The 16,478-nt window shown below is 39.8% G+C and overlaps 1 protein-coding gene across 6 annotated transcripts in view; it reads left to right on the forward strand.

Moving 5' to 3' along the window:
• Window positions 1-2,646: 2,646 nt before the first annotated feature.
• LOC128704013 (endoplasmic reticulum junction formation protein lunapark-A) overlaps window positions 2,647-16,478 on the forward strand; it is a 27,262-nt gene continuing 13,430 nt past the window's right edge. For 2 of the 6 annotated variants that reach the window (XM_053798917.2, XM_053798919.2), the window contains exons 1-8: window positions 2,647-2,786; window positions 4,780-4,821; window positions 5,158-5,345; window positions 6,422-6,608; window positions 9,860-9,929; window positions 10,970-11,128; window positions 12,780-12,947; window positions 14,033-14,230. In XM_053798917.2, the coding sequence (XP_053654892.2) occupies window positions 2,760-2,786; window positions 4,780-4,821; window positions 5,158-5,345; window positions 6,422-6,608; window positions 9,860-9,929; window positions 10,970-11,128; window positions 12,780-12,947; window positions 14,033-14,230 (1,039 nt within the window). In that variant the 5' untranslated portion in view covers window positions 2,647-2,759. Of the gene's footprint in view, window positions 2,787-2,818; window positions 2,943-4,779; window positions 4,822-5,146; window positions 5,346-6,421; window positions 6,609-9,859; window positions 9,930-10,969; window positions 11,129-12,779; window positions 12,948-14,032; window positions 14,231-16,478 lie in introns of those variants that run through there. The other 4 variants (XM_053798918.2, XM_053798922.2, XM_053798920.2 and 1 more) reach the window with 4 other exon arrangements.

Below are 16,478 nucleotides of genomic sequence, written 5' to 3' on the forward strand. Positions count from 1 at the left end.
TTCCAAAAGGGCAGGAACCAACTATTACCGGCCGAGGAGCTGAACCTCGACTCATAAATACAATTAGGTGAGCACACGCGGGACAGTAGCATGAGTGACCATACTACTGATAGTGACCATACTACTGACAGTGACCATACTACTGATAGTGACCATACTACTGACAGTAACCATACTACTGACAGTGACCATACTACTGATAGTGACCATACTACTGACAGTGACCATACTACTGACAGTGACCATACTACTGATAGTGACCATACTACTGACAGTGACCATACTACTGATAGTGACCATACTACTGACAGTGACCATACTACTGACAGTGACCATACTACTGATAGTGACCATACTACTGACAGTGACCATACTACTGACAGTGACCATACTACTGATAGTGACCATACTACTGACAGTGACCATACTACTGACAGTGACCATACTACTGACAGTGACCATACTGAAGACAGTGACCATACTACTGACAGTGACCATACTGAAGACAGTGACCATACTACTGACAGTGACCATACTACTGACAGTGACCATACTACTGACAGTGACCATACTGAAGACAGTGACCATACTACTGACAGTGACCATACTACTGACAGTGACCATACTACTGACAGTGACCATACTGAAGACAGTGACCATACTACTGACAGTGACCATACTGAAAACAGTGACCATACTGACAGTGACCATACTACTGACAGTGACCATACTACTGACAGTGACCATACTGAAGACAGTGACCATACTACTGACAGTGACCATACTACTGACAGTGACCATACTACTGACAGTGACCATACTGAAGACAGTGACCATACTACTGACAGTGACCATACTACTGACAGTGACCATACTGAAGACAGTGACCATACTACTGACAGTGACCATGCTGAAAACAGTGACCATACTACTGACAGCGACCATACTACTGACACTGACCATACTGAAGACAGTGACCATACTACTGACAGCAACCATACTACTGACAGTGACCATACTACTGACACTGACCATACTGAGGACAGTGACCATACTACTGACAGTGACCATACTGAAGACAGTGACCATACTACTGACACTGACCATACTGAAGACAGTGACCATACTGAAGACAGTGACCATACTACTGACACTGACCATACTGAAGACAGTGACCATACTGAAGACAGTGACCATACTACTGACACTGACCATACTGAAGACAGTGACCATACTACTGACAGCGACCATACTACTGACACTGACCATACTGAAGACAGTGACCATACTACTGATAGCAACCATACTACTGACAGTGACCATACTACTGACACTGACCATACTGAGGACAGTGACCATACTACTGACAGCAACCATACTACTGACAGTGACCATACTACTGACACTGACCATACTGAGGACAGTGACCATACTACTGACAGTGACCATACTACCGACACTGACCATAATACTGGCAGTGACCATACTGAAGACAGTGACCATACTACTGACAGTGACCATACTACTGACAGTGACCATACTACTGACAATGACCATAATGAAGACAGTGACCATACTGAAGACAGTGACCATACTACTGACAATGACCATGCTGAAAACAGTGACCATACTACTGACAGTGACCATACTGAAGAGAATGACCATACTACTGACAGTGGCCATACTACTGACAGTGACCATACTACTGACACTGACCATAATACTGACAGTGACCATACTACTGACAGTGACCATACTACTGACAGTGACCATACTGAAGACAGTGACCATACTACTGACAGTGGCCATACTACTGACAGTGACCATACTACTGACACTGACCATAATACTGACAGTGACCATACTGAAGACAGTGACCATACTGCTGACAGTGACCATACTACTGAGAGTGACCATACTACTGACAGTGACCATACTAATGACAGTGACCATACTACTGACAGTGACCATACTACTGACAGTGATCATACTGAAGACAGTGACCATACTACTGACAGTGGCCATACTGAAGACAGTGACCATAATACTGACAGTGACCATACTGAAGACAGTGACCATACTACTGAGAGTGACCATACTACTGACAGTGACCATACTACTGACAGTGACCATACTGAAGACAGTGACCATACTACTGACAGTGGCCATACTGAAGACAGTGACCATAATACTGACAGTGACCATACTGAAGACAGTGACCATACTACTGAGAGTGACCATACTACTGACAGTGACCATACTACTGACAGTAACAGAGGTTGCAACTTTTAAAGGACAGTAGCAAGAAAGTGGTCATGCCAGTGACCATGTTAGTGACAGTAATCATGCTAGTGACAGTACCATGACTGCCAGTCTCCCATTGGTAATGACTTCCCTGCTTCATGAAACAGACATTCTCTACCTGGATAACAGAGAAAAGAAAGTGCCAACATGTCATTTATTATTACCTATTTCTACCATTAACATAAATAATATCCTGAATAAAATAGGAAACGAAAAGCGATGGAAATTGTTCAAACAATCCGCGAGAACCTCTCCACAGGTCCCGGATAACGCTCACCAATCACCAAGCAGTTTAATAAGTTCTTAGGAAAGCCTACCAATGAGAGGGGCTCTTACAAGAAAGGAGGAGTGACGCGGACCAATCAGGGAATTTGTTTTGACCTGAGTGTTGAGGCCGAGCATGGAGGATCACTTCACGTGAGGATGTCTCTAGTCAAGCAACGCTAAAAGGCGCCATGGGGCTTATTATATCCAGATTTCGGGTAAGATGGCTTGCCAGGGAGTGCCATGATGAGTGACGAGGTGGGAGGAGTGGCCAGGGTGGCGGCAGAGACGGTAAATGAGGAACAAGAGGCTTGAGACACCCGGCCACAGCCCACATCTGGCACTTCTGATTTTACTTCCTCATACATATATTGGTGACGTGTTATTTTTTTCTATTTAACGTTCCTGCTTTATCTACATCTATTGACCTCTGTGGACATTGCTTTATTAATTGTGTGTGTTGGTATGTGTGTGTTGTCATCTGTCTAACTTGTCTTCATTGATCGACAGATGTTCTATTGTTAATGTTATTTTTATGTTGTTAATTGTGTTAATTATGAATTAATGTTAAGAGATATACGAGGGTGACATTATACGTCTTACTAGTTCATTATTGTGGAATGGCATTATTTCTGACAAGTATGTTCGTTATAAACTACTTGTAGATAGAAATTATAGACCCCAATGGAAATACCTGGAGTTTACCTGGAGAGAGTTCCGGGGGTCAACGCCCCCGCGGCCCGGTCTGTGACCAGGCCTCCTGGTGGATCAGCGCCTGATCAACCAGGCTGTTGCTGCTGGCTGCACGCAAACCAACGTACGAGCCACAGCCCGGCTGATCAGGAACTGACTTTAGGTGCTTGTCCAGTGCCAGCTTGAAGACTGCCAGGGGTCTGTTGGTAATCCCCCTTATGTGTGCTGGGAGGCAGTTGAACAGTCTCGGGCCCCTGACACTTATTGTATGGTCTCTTAACGTGCTAGTGACACCCCTGCTTTTCATTGGGGGGATGTTGCATCGTCTGCCAAGTCTCTTGCTTTCGTAGTGAGTGATTTTCATGTGCAAGTTCGGTACTAGTCCCTCTAGGATTTTCCAGGTGTATATAATCGTGTATCTCTCCCACCTGCGTTCCAGGGAATACAGGTTCAGGAACCTCGAGGTCACTTTTTTTTGGGGGGCGGGGGGAGATTCTAGTTAATTTTTAATATGTATGATAATTGTAATTGTGTACCTGTACCTAAGTTAATTTACTCATTGTAAAGACGAAGTTCTGCCCACCGGCATTATCTAGTCGGGACGTAACAAATTAGGCGAAGTATAAATATATTCGAAAAGGCGTGAAGGTAGAGGTTGTCAGGTAGTGGATGACTGAATAGTGATGTTGTCAGGTGCTTGGGTCATCCGGATACTGATTTAAGAACTTTTTCAGGATAAGTTTAGATATTTTGCGATGGTCGATGCCCCTTGGCTCCGTTGGATTGTTTGATGTTGAAACTGGTGAGGCATAAATTACAACAAGCCTTTACCTGTAAACAAGGACATGGATAAGGTTCCTGTGTTCTCCACTTCCCCCTTCAAGGGCGGCTCCTTGATGCTGGTGAGGGGCTCTTGACCTAAGGAATTGGACTCTTCCCCCTTCCTTGGACCAAACCTAAATTCCTCCCATTGTTCTAGGTGTTCTATGACATGTATGGGTTTGACTTCCCCCTATGAATGTAGTAGCCTCGAGACTACACCATCTTTACTCTCTCCATTAAAAACTGCACTCATGGGGTCAGTATAGTAAATATAACTCAGCAATTTCTCACAGCCAGTCCTAAGGCAGTTCATCCTTGTTGATTGCCTGCTCAACCAGGCTGGGGCTGTGTGCAGCCTCCTAGCCCACATAACCTTCACAGCCTTGATGATCTACCGCTTGGAGATATTGGTTTCTTTCTTGATGACTTAAACATTTGCTCTACCTATATTTTTTTTTTTTTCATCTGCTGGTAGCCAGTAAATGAATCTTGGGCTATGGATGTAGCCAAAGATATTATTGTATTTAGATGTATTTTTGGTGTTAAGAGTATCAGCGGTCGACTGACTTTAATTTCAAATGAATTTTGGGGGGAAAATGTTAAGATCACTGACAATTCATTAAATCCATATTCACAAAAATGCCTTGCTTGATCTCTTCATTCGAACTTCAAATACCTTTCCTTTTCTCTTTACAGAAACAAAAGTCAACAAAAGAATTGCTTGAACAGATTCAGAAGGTAACAATTTAGAAGTTTTAAAATCATGCAAAACTACATTAAATACATTATATTCTGAAAACTTATAGCTAAAATAACTCAAAGTTGTTATATCTAGCATTACTTCTGTTATATTTTATGTTTTTTTAAAGTAAATACTGAGAATTTAGCAAATAAGAAATTTTTATATAACAGCTGTGCCTTTTTTTTCTTTTTTAGGACAATACGTATATGAAGATTTACGATTTTAAACGGCAATTATATTTTTAAGAATAAAAATGAAAAATTTAAGTAGCTATATGAGGGGTGACAAGTAGGTGATGGTACAGTATTTGAGTTATTGTAGTTACATGACAGGATGTGGCAGAGATCGAGGAGTACCGGGAGACGACAGAGCAGCGGCAGAAGAGGCTGGTGGGGAGCCTCGTTCTTTACTCCATCGTCCTTTACTTGATGGCTGCTGTCATTTTCTACTTCTACTACTTTCCTGACACATTACAGGAGAAGTTGTTGTATGCCACCCCATTTATTTTCTTCATCTTCTTGTGAGTACAGTACTATCCTTTTCAGTTTTGATATACATACATGTACACCACTTTTGTGAGTATGTAACAATTGAGGTAAAATATTGAATGGTATGACACCGTGAATTTTTGCAATTCCAGGGTGGGTTCCGGAGATATGTACTACATAAAAAGGCACAATACCATGACTGAAACAGTGCACAAATAACCTGCATTTAGGAGACTTAAACCTGTGACTGTTTCTGTACAACTTGGACTGTTACCTAGTTAATGTTCAAGTTGGACAGAAATGTCATCATAAGTTTGTGTATATATAATAGATTTATGAATAAGGGCTGCAGGAAGGCTGTGTCCAGTTTGGGTAGTGTGAGCCTGGTGGAAATATCTGAAATAAAACAGTCAGAATTTTGTGATGGGATTGATAATTTATACACAGTTCTTATGTTCTCATTTTTTACCTTCAATGTTTTTAAATGCATTTTTCATTTTATGTCCAAGGGTGCTGAGTACTCTACCATGTCAAAGCACTTTTAATCTCAAACCTTCCTTCCTCTCCAAACTGCTACATCAGTCTTACAGTCATCAACACTTGGAATATGTCTTGAAATATTCATTGCTTTCTCCACTTCTTCCAACTGGCATTGTTATTAGGATCCTTGTTGTTGTAATTTGTTTCCTTGATATTTTGAATACAGTCTACAGTATTATTTCTATCACTTTGGAAAATGATAGTCTTGAGAGGACCTACAAACAAGCTGCTTCTCTTGTTCATTCCCATTCCTCTACACAATCTTCTATACTGTAATAAAGAATTGTTTGTACTGTAAAATTGTGGGTATTGCAGTAGGTATTGATACTGCTTTCTGCCTCTCATGAGGGTTTCATCACTGCTCTCTTTCTCAAGTTTAATTACTGAAGATCAAAGACTCTTAAACTTGCTTTACTATCTGTACATAACCGCCAAGAATAGGGATATGCATTTAGTTTTCTTTGTTTTAAAATACTAAAAAAATTGTCAGAATTTTTTTAGGCCACATTCTTTCCTGGCATTGAAAGTCGAGTAACATTCTGTATTCTCCCAACAAATAACTCCACAGAATCTACACCCTAAAGAGACTGCTGACTTGGTATTATCGGCGGAAGATTTCTAAGAATGAAGAAAAGTTGAAGATTCTCCACGAGAGAAGAGAGAAGATCTTAGAGCAGGTGATGGAGACTGAAACATATAAGGTGGCCAAGGAGATACTGGAATTGTATGCGCCTGACCAGCTGCGCAGAACTCAGGTATTGTTATTGTTTCTTTCCTTTTTTTTTTAAGGCTCAGGTTTAATCACAGCTGAAAAAATTTTCTGGAAATGCTGAATCATACTTTGGTTTTGCATATAAAACAACAGCACACTTAATGGCAGAGGAGGAGGAGGAGGAGGAGGAGGAAGAAGAGGAGGAGGAGGAGGAAGAAGAAGAGGAGGAGGAGGAAGAAGAGGAGGAGGAGGAGGAAGAAGAGGAGGAGGAGGAGGAAGAAGAAGAGGAGGAGGAGGAGGAAGAAGGAGGAGGAGGAGGAGGAAGAAGAAGAGGAGGAGGAGGAGGAGGAAGAAAAAGAGGAGGAGGAAGATTAAAAAGAGGAGGAGAAGGAGGAAGAAGAGGAGGAGGAGGAAGAAGAGGAGGAGGAGGAGGAGGAAGAAGAAGACGAGGAGGAGGAGGAGGAGTAGAAGGAAGAAGAAGAAGAGGAGGAGGAGGAAGAAGAAGAGGAGGAGGAGGAGGAAGAAGAAGAGGAGGAGGAGGAGGACGAAGAGGAGGAGGAGGAGGAGGAGGACGAAGAGGAGGAGGACGAGGAGGAGGAGGAAGAGGAGGAGGAGGAGGACGAGGAGGACGAGGAGAAGGAGGAGGAGGAGGAGGAAGAAGACGAGGAGGAGGAGGAAGAAGACGAGGAGGAGAAGGAAGAAGACGAAGAGGAGGAGGAGGAAGAAGAGGAGGAGGAGGAAGAGGAGGAAGAGGAGGAGGAGGAAGAAGAGGAAGAGGAGGAAGAGGAAGAGGAGGAGGAGGAGGAAGAGGAAGAGGAAGAGGAAGAGGAAGAGGAGGAGGAAGAAGAAGAATACGTAATGATAACAATAATACATAATAATAATACATAATAATAATACATAATAATAATAATACATAATAATAATAATACATAATAATAATACATAATAATAATAATACATAATAATAATAATACATAATAATAATAGGTAATAATAATATGTAATAATTGTTCACCCATGACAGTAACAAGATAAGGGGAGATAACATCTGATAAGTGCTGACGTTTGATGAGGGTAAATGAGGGTAGAGCTGATGCCAAAAGATGAGATGAACATCGCCCTCCCTTTGTTTTTGCTGGTATACTAACATTTCTGTCTGTCTATTTGCCTGTCTGTCAAGCTCCCTGTCTATCCATCTAGCTCTCTGTCTCAGAGAGCCACAAGACTGCGTCATCACTTTTACTCACATCTTCAAGCAGAGTATAGCACTTTGTCTGGGTTTCTTGGGTTATCCTAGGTAATTTATACTATGTATACTTGTATTTATGTGTACCTGTGAGACAGAGATAGACAGACAGATAGAAAGAGAGAGAGAGATTGAAAGAGATAGAATGAGGGAGAAAGATAAAACACCATTGTGTATGACACCATGTTTCAGAGTTCCACAAGCTGCAGAACTAATAGGAATATGTTCAGTGACTGTATATTGGTATATATATTATAGAACAATAATAATAATAAACAATGTTTTGTATTGTTTGTTTTTGTAAACAAGTTTTGTAAACAATATATTGATAATTATGTTTGTGTGCTTATTGTGTTGTATACAACGAGTGTATATATGTACATTGCACCTTACTTTGGTCTCATAGGCCACATAAGTTATGTGAAAAAATAAAATAGTGAAAAAAACAACAAACCTTCAAATACAAGTAAATCAAAGTTTACCGGGTGAGCGGCAGTCGCCGCTGTTGCCATACGCGGCTCATTTTCTGCAAACTTCATGCATCCATATCTCCGTAAGTATTGATGGTAAAATTTTTTTGTTTATCCTATAATGTTTAGAAAAAAAACCTCTATTTTTTCATAAGAAAAAATTATTTTTTTTTTTTTTTGAAATTTGGCCGACCCTGAGAACGAGTTTCGGAGAGGGCCTGTCGACCCTCAAAGGGTTAATGACAAGCCAATTTAATTGTATTAACTAAAACCTTGTTGCTCCAACTTGATTCACACCATTTGTATCAAGAGGTCAAGTTACACTCTTGACTACACTGGATGAGGCTCTTCATCCTGGACATAGGTTTTAGATTTTCACCCACATTCATATGTAAAATTATCTTTTTCATTTGTGACACTTGCCCATGGTCAGATAAAAAAAAAACTGGATCGAAGGAGGTGTAGCTTGTAAGCTCAAGATATAATTCAAACTCCAAGTGAGAGCTTATAGGTCCTGCATCGGAAAACCATTGACATTCTGTATTTTTTCCCCTTGACATAGAATAGACTAGTCAGCAGGGCACAGTTCCTTGACAATAACTGCCTTACTTCTTTCCCTTGTAGTTACTACTGAGTTTCTCTGTGAGACTAATACAAAGATGCTGTTTATGACCTATTATCAAGTAATTCCTAATTTTCTCCTACAAGTGCACACTCGTGCTTTGAATCTATTTTGTTAACTTCTTGCCACAACTTTTTTTTTCTTTACTACAGCTATCTCTCCTCAGTGTAGGATAACTTGAAAAAAAGGAAATGCATTCATCATCATTCATTGTCTTGATAGAAGTGTGTAGACATCACAGTTCAGATGACACTCCAAACAGCATCATCCCCACCCTTACCTGGGTTGACCTCCTTACCTCCACTCCAGATTTATATACCCTTTTGGCCATCGTTTTCTGCTCCATCCTTTCTAAATATCCAAACAACCACGGCCTGGTTATTTTTATATAGCCTGACTGAGTTCTGGAAATGGGAAGTACAATGCCTGCACTTCAAAAGGAGGAGTTTGGGATATTGACAGTTTGGAGGGATGTGTAATAGGATGATGTATATATAATTGGGGCCCTGATATTATATTATATTATAGGGAGTTTATTATATTATTTCAGGTCATTTTTTTATATTGTATCTTTATATATGCTTCTAAACTGTTGTATCTGGGCATCTCTGCAAAAACAGTGATTATGTGAGAGTGAATAAATAACAAAAAGGCGCAATACCGTGATTGGAATGATACACAAATAACCCGCACATAAATGAGAGAAGCTTACGACGACGTTTCGGTCCGACTTGGACCATTGACAAAGTGAGAGTGAAGTGAAAGTGTTGAATGATGATGAGAGTATTTTCGTTTTGGAGATTTTCTTTCTTTTTGGGTCACCCTGCCTAGGTGGGGGATGGCCATCTTGTTGAAAAAAAAATAATTTTTTTCACTTCTACCACCTACCTCTTCCCTCTGCTTTTTTCCCCAGTAGAGCTCAAAATATGCTTGATACAATATTTTGTTTTCAGATGCTGAAAACACCAGCACCTTTACCATCTGTGAGCCAGATTGCACCAACTCCTGTCAGCCAGCATTCAGGTTAGTCCAGCGTTGAGACAATTGATACATGAATGACTAGCCTCTGGTTATTGCCAATGTGTTATCATTTGTTTAACAGTTAATGAATGAAAGATTTACTTCAGGATAGATGAATTCTTTTATAAACTGACTCAAAAGCATTGGTGCAGTCAAAATATTAGTTGTGTAATGTAGAACAAGTTAGTCTATGTAATACGTATACAAGACTACATTTGGAATGTGTAGACTCGTGTAAAAAGTTAATGAGCATTTTCCTCTAATACTTTAAAAATATGTTAAGATTGAAAGAGGATAGGGTGTGAGATAACAAAAATAGTTTGGTCAGTTAAGATTTGAGAGAGAAGAGTACTTGTACATACTTGAAACTAGAGCACCTTGATGGTACTGTACATACAAACTACAAGTTATAAATAGTGCCTACTCTGGCAGCTCTCGTCAAGTCAGTTGGATACTTTCAAGGTTGTGTGGCCATATAGTATGGATGGTAATAAGCAATGTTCAGAATTTGTTTGGTACATGAAACGCATTAGGCATCTCTGAAGGTGTCAGATTTTTTATTTCTCGTCCTCCAAAGTTTTCATTAATTTTAAGCTGATCTGATCAGCTTGTATGTGCATAACTAGGGAAAGGTTAAGGCAACATTTGTTAAGTGTAGTCACCTTCTGGGCAATTATCTACATATTGTACACCATTTATCTGTGTAAATGTGCTTGTTCATTTATTTTGTGTTAATGTGTACGTATAATTATATTTTTGAATTGCCAACCGTGCTGGTGATCTTGTAGGTCAAGGTGCTCTGTAAATCTTGCAACATCATTCCTTCTGAAAGTGTGTGTGGCAATTTGCTTTTCTGTTAGGAAAAGCTAAATAAGGGAAAACTAAAGAATGGCACATAAAAGGATTTAGAAACTAAAAATATTTGAAGTTTTGTCCTTTGAGGAATTAATTATCAGTTAATGTTAGTTTTAAATTATTCATTTCTTAATAATTTAGATTTTGTGGTGACAGATTTTTTTCCTAATGACAATGTATCATTAAAGAAGTTCGAAGAAGAGTGGTGGGTTCAGCCCAGACTCCTCTACCTATGCCTCAGGGAAGTATTGGAGTACGGCCCCTGGGTCCCCAGGTATTACCGCACCAGACCACCACCTTCACCCCCAGACCACTGATGACTTCTCAGCCAACACCTGCTAGACCAGGTCAGTTGCAGCTCCTGGACAAGTCTCAATGGATGTAAAGTTATCCTTTAACCATTCAGCAAAATAAGGCATTGTGACAATATAAGGCCTCTTTTTTTATGGATGAGTATGAACAATTTTTAAAAGAATGTTGTATACGTACATTGAACAAGGCGAGGAGGGCAACAACCATCAGGTTAGTTGGAACTTGAATGTGACCTTGCTTCTCAACTTGTCTAGAGCTGTTTGTATTTACCACAGCACATTTGTGTGTACCTGAGTAGCTACAAGAGTAGTTATTTATGTGGTAATCTTTCTTTATAATCCTTGTATTTTTGTATTTTCCAGTACAGTAGTTTTAAGATATGCATCCTCCTTGGGTCCCACTCCAATATCTACTGTTGTTTGTATGGAAGTGGAAATGCTTCCCATATAATATCTGCACTGCTTTTTATTTTATTTTTAAATTATGGCTGCCCTTTATTTTCCCCTTACACTGTGTGTGTCCTTCCAAGGTAGGGTGTCCCCAGAAAATAAACATTCATTCAATTGCTGCTTTACCAGAAGTAAGCAGCCATCACAATTTGAATGAGCCTCAGAACTGTAACATCCCTACCTATCATTCAGAAAGCAGTCACTGTACTTCCTACTTCCCAGACTTGGCCGACCAGTTTTCCCCTAATCTCTTCATAAGTGCTACTTTGCTTACACCAACAACATATTAAATCTCACTTGTGAACATCTATAATACAATAGCTTTAAGATTATGGTACATCTGCTACCTGGTAGTTTGCGACCTCTGTCAGTCTGAATTATCTCGATTACCATACCCTACGATGAGGTTCACAAGACACTAATAGCAAGTGATTTTGGGTTACTGAGGTGTCCTGTATCTTATCTGAGTTGTGGGAAAGGTAATAAATGCTAATACATACACTCAAGGTTTAGGTATTTAAAGAAATACATTTTAATTTAATGTGAGTTAAAGTTCACGAGGGCCCTGAGTATTCAGCACCCTCTTTTTGGTGTTCCAATTTTTGTCTTTCATTTGAGCCATTGGTCATCATGTTCAATGCTTTTACTGCTTTTTTGCCATTTTCGCACAGTTGCGTAAGGGAGGGGCAACTGGTGTCACATTTTAAGGTAGGTATTGTATGTGCTGTGTATTTTACTTTTTTTTTTGTCAAGCTGTATTAAGCACTTAAAATAACGTAAACATGTTATCAGGAGTTTTAGATGCATTCGATAAAATTCTTTCCATCCGCTGATGATTTTCACTTATCACACTGGATTGGGGACCTAAGCGCCGTACAAACTGGGGGCCCTTCTGTATATATGAGTTAGGTTGTGGGATAAAGTGAAGTGTCTTCAGGTTGCAGAATCACAGTATTAATGCATGTAGTCCATTATGGGTTTAGTGCTTCCCCCATGACTGTAATAAGTGTGTGTAGTAATGTTAGCATATATGTTGTATGACCAGTTTTTATATGCTTTGCAAATAAAGCATTGTCCACCTAGACGAGTTAACAAGTATAGCAGCAGCATAAAGGCTTCACGTAAAAGTGGTCTTCCTTTTTATTACTTTTTTGATACCTTTCTATTACTACTATTATTTGCTTAATGTTTTGTTGATTAGCATTATGTGCATGAATACAAGTAGATTTGTTTAAAGTTGGTGATAATGCAGGTCTAGTTGGCATGAGCACAGTAAGGTCGACATCACTGGGAGCAGGTGGTGGATCTGTAGTCCCTGGGCTGCCACTAACAGGTCTCCCTGTTGGTGGTGTCACTCCTACTCCCTACACCACACCAGCTTCCTCCCTCCACTCAGTTGCTCAAAGTAAGTCTTCTAATCTGCCTTTCATGCTGTAGATAATTTAATCTAATTTTACCTGTGCTTAAGACTTTCAGAGAATTGAACATCTGTTACTTCAACAAGAATTATGTAGTAAGAGTAGAGAGCTGCAAAAATTTGGCTGTAGTTCATTATTCAGCTGCAGAGAGATTTTTGAAGGAAAGTAGACTTTCTAAAATAAAATTCCACAAGAATATCATGGTGGTTAGTTTAATATGTTTATTATGCGCTCCATACCCATCCTGTGGGCGGTAGTCAAAAGATTACAGAGGTACATAATTGGTCCAGGAACTGGACTCCAAAGTTTTGATAGCTGAGCAAGTTAGAGGTAATGAACTCACAATTTACAAAGGTAATGAACTCTCAATTTACAAAGGTAATGAACTCCAGGTAGGTCTAGTCACAATCATGACAAGTTACAAAGGTATTTACAGATTACAGAGGTACGTAATGGGGAAATGTATAATGCAACACATTTGGTTTTCTTGATAATAGGAAAATTGTTAGGCTGGCACAGCAGTGATTAATCAATAGCAAATCAAGAGCTTTAATTCCCTAGCTATCTTTCCAGAAGAGAATGGCCATAAGAGTTCAAATGACCCACTGATTCAGAGTGCAGACCTTTCCACCCCACAACTCAATCCAGCTGATGGATTTTCGTGAAACCCTTCATAAGTGTTACTTTGCTTACACTCCAGCAGCCTATCAAATTCCCAGAAGTCTCTCTCTTGTCTCACATATGCCTGCCTGCCTGCTGGATGTTCAAGCTCTTACCATTTAACCCTTAAACTGTCCAAATGTAGATCTTTGTTTGCACGCGTAGCGCTCCGAACGTTTTCTTTTATATAATGTAAAATCGAACGTAGATCTACGTTTTGAGTGCCACGTGTGCGAACATAGATCTACGTTTGGACAGTTTAAGGGTTAAACCTTCCATTACACCCTCCTTCCAATCTTCCATTTGCCCAAGATTTCTGGATAAATACTGTACAATAGCATATGTTTTGAGATAGTTAATGCTTTATTGTGCATGTTAAAAACTGTTATCATAAAATATTCTTTATTTACAGCTCCCAGTATTGTGAGGAATGATGGTGCACCTCCAGGGCCACCTATGCCACGGCCGGTGTTGCCGCGAGAGCGAGGCTACCTTGATCGCTTCGTAGAATACTTGGTGGGTGATGGACCTGCCAACCGCTTTGCCTTAGTGTGTCGTCAGTGCGAGTCTCACAACGGGATGGCCCTTAAGGATGAGTTTCCTTATCTTGGTAAGTTATTGGTTATTTGTAATTACTTAGTGAAACATTGTAAGTCAGTCTTGATCAAGGCAGAAGGCATTCTGAAGCTAGGACTCATCTGATAAACTCAATGTGAAAATGTTAGGGAAATTTCAAATGGAAAATTTAAGATAAAATTAAAGTACGTATCAGATAAGTAATTCTTATTAATGTTGGTTGGGGCAGTGCTTCAACGTTAAATGATTAGTAGGGTCTACCTGTCAGACCCTTAATTGTCATATAGTCCTGCAAAGGCACTGATCCAAACCAGGTAGGTAGGCTACCCTACTCTTGTACACTAAACAAGAAATGATTTTTCTGCATTGCTGCACTGGTATAGCTGTTGATGCATATAATGTAGTTCTTTCTTTCAACACATCGGCCATATCCCACCGAGGCGGGGTGGCCCAAAAGGAAAAACGAAAGTTTCTCCTTTTACATTTAGTAATATATACAGAAGGGGTTACTAGCCCCTTGCTCCTGGCATTTTAGTTGCTTCTTACAACATGCATGGCTTACGGAGGAAGAATTCTGATCCACTTTCCCATGGAGATAAGAGGAAATAGACAAGAACAAGAACCAGAAAGAAAATACAAGAAAACCCAGAGGGGTAAGTATATATATGCTTGTACATGCATGTGCAGTGTGACCTAAGTGTAAGTAGAAGTAGCAAGACGTACCTGAAATCTTGCATGTTTATGAAACAGAAAAAAGGACACCAGCAATCCTACCATCATGTAAAACAATTGCAGGCTTTCGTTTTACACTCGCTTGGCAGGACGGTAGTACCTCCCTGGATGGTTGCTGTCTACCAACTTACTACCTATAATAATGTAGTTCTGCTGTGTATATTTACCTTCAGTTTCCCTTCAGTAGGGATGCCTTGATAGTGGTTAATGCCTCTTGCTCTGACGAACTAAAGCTATCCTCTCCTTCCTGAGATCCAACTTGATTACTCCTATTTCTTAGGTGCTGCATAACCCTTATGGATTTAACATTCCAAACTTGAATATAATACTACTAACAATAATTCACCTAGGAAGTAGGCTGGTAGACAGCAACCACCCAGAGAAGCACTGTTGTCCTGCCAAGTGAGAGTGAAATGGAAACCTATAATTTTTACATGTAGGGTTGCTGGTGTCTTTTGTCTTATAAACTTGAGATACCAGGTATGTATTGCTACATCTACTTGCACTTAGGTCATTACACATGCATGTATATGCATATATGTACATACCCTCTCTGTTTTTTCTATTTTCTTAATAGTTCTCGTTTATTTCCTCTTAGCTCTATGGGAAAGTGGAACAGAATTCTTCCTCCGTATGTCGTGTGTGTCGTAAGAGGTGACTTAAATGTCCGGAGCATTACTGTATACATTACTAAAGTTAGAGAAACTTGTTTTTCTTTTTGGGCCACCCTGCCCTGGTGGGATATGGCTAGGTTGGTAGACAGCAACCACCCAGGGAGGTACTACCGTCCTGCCAAGAGTGTAAAACGAAAGCCTGGAATTGTTTTACATGATGGTAGGATTGCTGGTGTCTTGTCTGTCTCATAAATATGCAAGGTTACAAGTACGTCTTGCTACTTCTACTTACACTTAGGTCACACTAAACATGCATGTACATGTTTATTTATACACACTCATCTGAGTTTTCTTTGATTTTATCTTAGGTCTTGTTCTTAGTACTTTTCCTTTTATATCCATGGGGAAGTGGAATAAGAATCTTTCCTCCGTAAGCCATACGTGTTGTAAAAGTCGACTAAAATGCCAGGAACAGTGGGCTAGTAACCCCTTTTCCTGTAATAATTACTAAAAAGAATAAGAAGAAAATTGTCAAAGTGGGAAGTCTGAATGTGCATGGATGTTGTGTGAATGATAAGAAAGAGATGATTGTGGATGTTATGAATGAGAAGCTGGATGTCCTGGCTTTAAGTGAAAGTGAAGTGATTCCCATCAGTGAAAAAACTGATACTTCTCTACTTATTGTGCATAATTTATCAATTATTTATAATAGGTATGTATAAAGGTTGGATGTGAGAAGTGGGTTATAGTAAGCTTATATGCACTTATGGAAGAGAGATTGAGAGAGAGATTGAGAGAGAGAGAGAGATTGAGATTGAGAGAGAGATTGAGATTGAGAGAGAGATTGAGATTGAGAGAGAGATTGAGATTGAGAGAGAGATTGAGAGAGAGATTGAGAGAGAGATTGAGATTGAGAGAGAGATTGAGATTGAGAGA

This window comes from Cherax quadricarinatus, chromosome 66 (genome assembly GCF_038502225.1).
Source record: "Cherax quadricarinatus isolate ZL_2023a chromosome 66, ASM3850222v1, whole genome shotgun sequence".
In the NCBI taxonomy this organism is placed as follows: Eukaryota; Metazoa; Arthropoda; class Malacostraca; order Decapoda; family Parastacidae; genus Cherax; species Cherax quadricarinatus.